The sequence below is a fragment of the Nestor notabilis genome, unplaced genomic scaffold (assembly GCF_000696875.1).
Source record: "Nestor notabilis isolate BGI_N333 unplaced genomic scaffold, ASM69687v1 scaffold5570, whole genome shotgun sequence".
NCBI lineage: Eukaryota > Metazoa > Chordata > Aves > Psittaciformes > Psittacidae > Nestor > Nestor notabilis.
Window position 1 is genome coordinate 3140 of NW_009910615.1, and position 6001 is coordinate 9140.

The 6001-nt window shown below is 35.0% G+C and overlaps 1 protein-coding gene across 1 annotated transcript in view; it reads left to right on the top strand.

The window, feature by feature from the left end:
- Positions 1-464: 464 nt before the first annotated feature.
- The window catches only part of LOC104402914 (thrombospondin type-1 domain-containing protein 4-like), a gene marked incomplete at its 3' end in the record, with an annotated part of 137871 nt that continues 132334 nt past the window's right edge, over positions 465-6001 (top strand). Inside the window, exons 1-2 of the mRNA XM_010010910.1 lie at positions 465-474; positions 1219-1355. Coding sequence (XP_010009212.1) covers positions 465-474; positions 1219-1355 — 147 coding nt within the window. The remainder of the gene's footprint in view (positions 475-1218; positions 1356-6001) is intronic.

A 6001-nucleotide genomic window follows, 5' to 3' on the forward strand; every position in this document is an offset into this window, starting at 1 on the left:
GAAATGCTGCAGGTCAGCACTAATCCTGTGTCTGCACAGGGGGTAACTGAAGTTGAGCTGAAAAGTTTGGTACTCTTACAGAAAGTAACTGTTAAATATGTATTTGAAATAATATAATTTATTTATTTTGGCTATTTGTTATGTCTTAGGTGAACATTCAAAAATACACTCGAGTCAAAAATCCTGGGAATACCGTATTTTAGCAGCTAGTTAAGGTATATAACATCTTCTTTGACAGATTAAATGGTTTCATTTAAATTATAGGGTATGAACCAAAGCTTGGTGAAGTCAGGAGAATTTGAGTTTTTAATTATGGCAGCAAGGAAAATATTGTCAAATGAAAAAGGAATTCTGTTTGTACCTCACTGTCACTGTGTAACAGTGCTACTCTTGGGTGGAACGAAACCAAAGATACTATGCTTTCAGTTGGCAAATAGGGGTAATGAACTGCGTGCAGCTTCAACATGACAGATGGTTTGAAATAGAAAGGCTACATGCATGTGTTAACAAACTTGATAGCGTAAGTGTGAAGTGTTAGGCTGTATCTGTTTAAGTAACAGATTTTTCATGGAGACTGTTTTTTGTCTTCTGTGTTCCTCTCAACCAGAACTCCATGGACCAATTTCCTTCAGGATCTTGCATGTCAACAGAGATCATGAGAGCTGTTATTTTCTTAATTTTCTCTTGAACTAAGGAATAGCTACTAAAGTGCAACCTGTAGAAATGAAGGGGAAATAATAATGGAATTTTTAAACATTTACATCTAGCTTGTTTTATGTGTTTCTTAATGTTAAATGTTAGTAAGCTTATTTTATGTGAACTCACCAGTGACTATATGTGAGCCTAATTATCTGCATGTTTCTGATTACAGTGTAATTTTGCTGCCATTTAAGTGTTATGAAATGTCATAACATGCTATTATGCTTTAAGAAGACTGAATTTGCCATAATTTTTATAGAACTAAACCCACTCTTGGTGATTTAGGGAAATATCAGTCATTAAAAACTGAGATACCGTTAAAATTTTCATAAGGTATGTTGGAATGCTGATCCTGGAATTGGTTTCCTAATCACCATTCATTTTGATGTAGTCATTCACATTGCATTCAGTTTGCCTCTTTGTTACTTCCTTGCAAACCTTAGTGTTAGTTTCATAGGCATTCTCTTTTTAAAACTACTGCTTCTGCTTTTTAATGGGGACTTCTGTCTCTTTCTACAGTGAAGGGAAGTCAGAAGTGTGAGCTGAATTGCCGTGCAGTAGGCTACCGATTCTATGTGAGACAAGCTGAAAAGGTGATCGATGGGACACCCTGTGACCAGAATGGAACTTCAATCTGTGTGGCAGGGCAGTGCAAGGTAAGGCTACTATCTCTAGCAAGTCTGCCTCTGTACTGTCTATTCCACATGTAATTTCCGTAAGAGGTTGATACCACTGTACTTGTGATATGGTGTCTTTAATGTGCTCTCTCTTTTTCTTTTTTCCTTTTTCTTTTAAGTAGATGTGAAAAATGTTAACTTTATTTATGACAGAAACATTATTATTTAGAAACATTAATTTCTCAATTAATGTTTCTGTCTGCTGAGAACAAGCTATGGAAGTTGTTCTGGCCACAAGGTGACTTCCAGTGAGCTTTTTCCACATATTTAGCTTTCTGTGGAAGACATTCTATGGAAGAATCAGAATAAAAAGATTAGAAGCTTAAATAAGAGTGAAATATATCTTTCTTTGATTAAACTTCAGAATGGAGACAGGGGTTTTTTTCAGTCTGCAAAATAACGGTTTCTTCAATTATGTGCTTATTTTGATTGATTTTTAACTGGTGTTACTGTAACTTTTCTTATTGGCTCATGTTTGCCACTTTTAAGAATCAGGTCTTACTGGCTGTCCATTTACTCAGCAGTGATGTTCTCTTAGAAAAGTCTTCAGTGAATGGTTACTTTTTAAGAGTTCAGAAGGAGCGACTGTGGTGACTTTATTCAGTCTCCTGTGTAGATTCCCTCTGTAATGAATAAATACTCTGCTTTCTGCAACAAAATGTTACAGTGTTTAGGAAAAAAAGTTTATAATCTTTCAAGTAAGGTTAGTGAAACAAATTCCTTGCAAGGGACACTTTATGCTTGGACATTATTTCTCATGTATTTTGGCAAAAGAAACAGAGGTGGGTCAGATGTGACTCATGAACTGAAAAGTGAAAGGTCAAGTTCAGTTTAAATAGTTGCCAGAGGGAATCACTTGCAAATACAACCTTTTCTTCTGCATGTCCAGATTCCTCTTACTTGTGCACATCTGGACAACGCCATGTATGTTTTTGTTCTATATTTCTTAGTATAAGCAAAGCCATAGCTTTGAATTTCCTTTGTAGATGATATTTCTTAGTTGATTTTTGTTGAGCTTTGTAGTTGATTATTTTTAAGGCTTTCCTTGACCTCAGACCAATTCAGAAAGGGCTAGAAATCTGTGTTAATTGCAGTTCTGATCTAGGACTCAGAAAACTGAAAAAGAGATTCACTATACCAGCTGTTGTATTTTCCCAATACTGTACAATTACAAAAGTGTATACTGATACATTTGTGTTGGAGGTCTGGGATAGAAGGGAAAGGCAGTGTTCAGCAGCCTCGTAGGAAACTGCTTTGAATTCTGAAAATTGCCCATCGTCTGCTTAGAATGCCACTTCCCAAAGCTGTATATTAACATACAACACATTGTGAATCCTTATGGGGAATGTGTAACTTAGGATTCATAGAATTGTAGAATAATTCAGGTTGTAAGGTACCTGGAAGCTTGGGTTGTTCAACCCCCTACTTGAAACAGTCTGCCATATGAGATAAGTATAGCCTTTTCCAGGTTGAATTTTGAACCTGTTCCAGTGTTAGAGTAACATTATGGTAGAATTTTTTCCCTCGTATTTGACTGAAATTCCCTGTATTGCAGCTTCTGCCCTGGATCTGTCAACCTAGCACTGTACATCTCTGAGAATCTGACTCTGTCTGTTCTGTTACTGTCCCATTAGATGTAGACAGGAGTAAGATCCTCCATAGCTTCTCTAAAGGAATTCCTAGGCTGTAGTGGTTTGGGGTTTTTTCCAGTGTTTTTTGTTTTGGTTTTCCTCTTCCCCCTTATGGTGTTGTAAATAGACCTGAAAATAAAAATCTCTGTCTGCTTAAACTTTTCCTCAGTGATCCTTACTTAATGCTTGGTGATGTAGTCTGTTCTCAAAGAGTTAAATAGAACCAGTTCTGTACTGGTGCTCTGTGCTTTATAAGCAATGTTATGATGAGAAAGCCAATGTAAAGCAGGTAAAGGCAATTCTTACTTTGTGCACTTTGTAGTGATTCTCACTACAGCAAAGTCGAATCGGGGCTGAGAGAAGTTGAGGGAGTTGGCAGAGTCCTTATGTGCTGTAGTATTAACTGTACTTGTGCAGAAGGGTTAATGTTGGAGGCTGTGGGAGACACATCTAGCTAAAATATTAAAACGGTTTTATTCCTCTTTTGAAGAGGAACCTAATTCAGACGTTTCCCAGCTTCTCCTGATTAGTTCTTTTGGTCTGTAGCAAATTACTCTTAATTAATTTCTTGTAACCTTAGTAAAATTGTGGTGTGGATGTCAGCAGAAAGAGATTTGACCTGTTTGACCCTGTAATAGTCACATCGAGATTTTGTCTGGGTTTAAACCACACTCAACTTTTAGTTTCAAAGTTTTGAGTTAGTGTTCAAGGAAGTATTCAGATACACATGTTAAACTAAAGGAAAATACAGTATTACAGCTTCATGGTACTTTGGAGAACTGTTATTACTGACTCAGTTGTTCTTATTTCAGTGATTTCTATGGTTCAAGATTAGAAAGTCAGTGCTACATCTTCGGTGAAAATTTACCTCCCAGTAGTCAATAGCATGTTTGCATTTGAGGGAAGTTGATAATGTCAGATGAGATGTGCTTCATTTTTCTTCTTAAAAGTATTTTTATTTTTCAGGATACATTCTTCTGTTGGAATAAAATTACATCTTGTTCCATGTGTAAAATATCATGTTCTCTATGATAAATAAATCTGATATACAAATGAATAAGTTGCCCCTCTTCTTGGGCTCTGCATCCTGCTTGCTTAGACAGCAAAAGTATTAAAAATAAATAAAATAATTCTACTCAACAGTGATCCTGTACACTGTAGAGTGAACATGGATGAAGCTGATGGAGGTAATAGAGAATCAAATAGTTTGTTTTGTTGTGTCAGATGCTTAAGAGAATATTTTTCTGAAAAGTTGTCAGAATTTACAGTTAACAAAATATTTCTCAAGTAACGGAGCGTATTCAAATCTTTGTGGTAGGTAGCTCTTCCTTAACTGCACATTATTTTTATTGTATTGTCAGATTAGAGTCTAACGAATGAATTTATGGTCTCTGTCACCCTCTGTTGGGCATTTTGCTGCATTACCAGAACAATGATGTCCTTGTGTTAAAAAAACTGATCTGCTTTTTTTCCCAGGAACCCATTGTTTCTGGTTGGTATTTTCAGCTTACCTTATTCTTAGAAACAAAAGATGGAAGGTGTCGCTGTAATAACAATTGTAAGAATCACTTTGAAACAGAATAAAGAATATAATAAATACAGCTTTACCTTAATCTGAAATAAAAATTAAACATGTATGAAATAAAGTATTTCTCGCTTCTCACTTTTTAATCACTTAAAACATTATGTAAGGCAACCACAAGTAACATTATTTAGAAGTTCTCAATATGTAAAGTGCAGTCACTCTTAACACTGAAAATACGTTAAAGAAAAGTTGCCTTAGTGTCAAAACCAGAATATTTAATTCATTCTCTCCTTTCTGAATTGTTAACCAATGATAGAATAGCTTTTCAAAACTAAAGTATTGTTTAATCATATCAGCAAAGATAAACAATAACGTAAGAGAAGATTTTAAAAACAGTAGTATGTACAAAAGTCCTCAAAGCCTGATTGTTGTGGCCATTACAGTGTCATGCTGGAAGTTTAGAACAACATATTTCTGACTACCTCTAAGCAGCATCCCAGTAACAATTTCCTTACTTCCAGGGAGTGGCTCTTTCACTGTTTTCTGTTATTTTGTTCAGCTGGTCTCCAGAGTTGGGGGTAAAAACTTGACAACTTTTCCAGCACGAAAGGTGATGTGTACAAGGTCACTTTTCAGACATAGTTGTTTAACAAAACTTAATATGTTCTTATGATTAAGTATCCTAATTTGTTGGTTAGTTTCTTAACTTTCTTGTTTGTGACATTGCAGTAACTGGCATATATAATAATACAGGTACTAAAAAAAGCCCTCACTCATCACTGAAGTGATTATGTACTTCCTCGTGTAGAGTAGACTCTGAATTGTAACAAAACAACACCTTTTTAAAGCAATTAAATAATTTTAAAATAAAACTAGGCGAAACAGGAAGAACTGGGTGATATTCTACCTGTGCAGAAGCAAGAAATATAACAATGATCTTGATAATCAGTTTTATTATGTCTGTGCAAAACTGTTTTTCTGCACATTTGAACAATACTCTTTCTGATGTTTGGAATGTGAATGACCTTTTTTATTAACAGTCCTATTGAGTTCCACTTTCTTTTTTCAAATTTTTGGTTTAGTGGTTATTGCTAATATATATGCTTTGAATATGTTTCAGTATTATTGATTATGTGTTGTTTGTTTTAATACATTTGCTACCCCTCTCCTAACTCTAAATTTTCACAATACTGTTAAGTTAAAGAATGCCTATGAATGGGGCTTCTTCAACTTGCTATTTAGCCAGAAGTGTGTGTTATGTCCTTGTTTTGCAATTTTTTTCCTGCTTGTTTTAAATCAGTGTATCCTTATATTTCTTCTGGAGCCAGTGGGATGATTCTGCTCACTAACTTTTCAGTTTAGAAGAGAAATGCAAGTAGGATTTTGAGCAGTTTTTAATAAATAAAATACGAGGAAAGAATGCTCTTAATAATTTTGTCATTGATCATAGTTTACTAAGTACGTGTAGG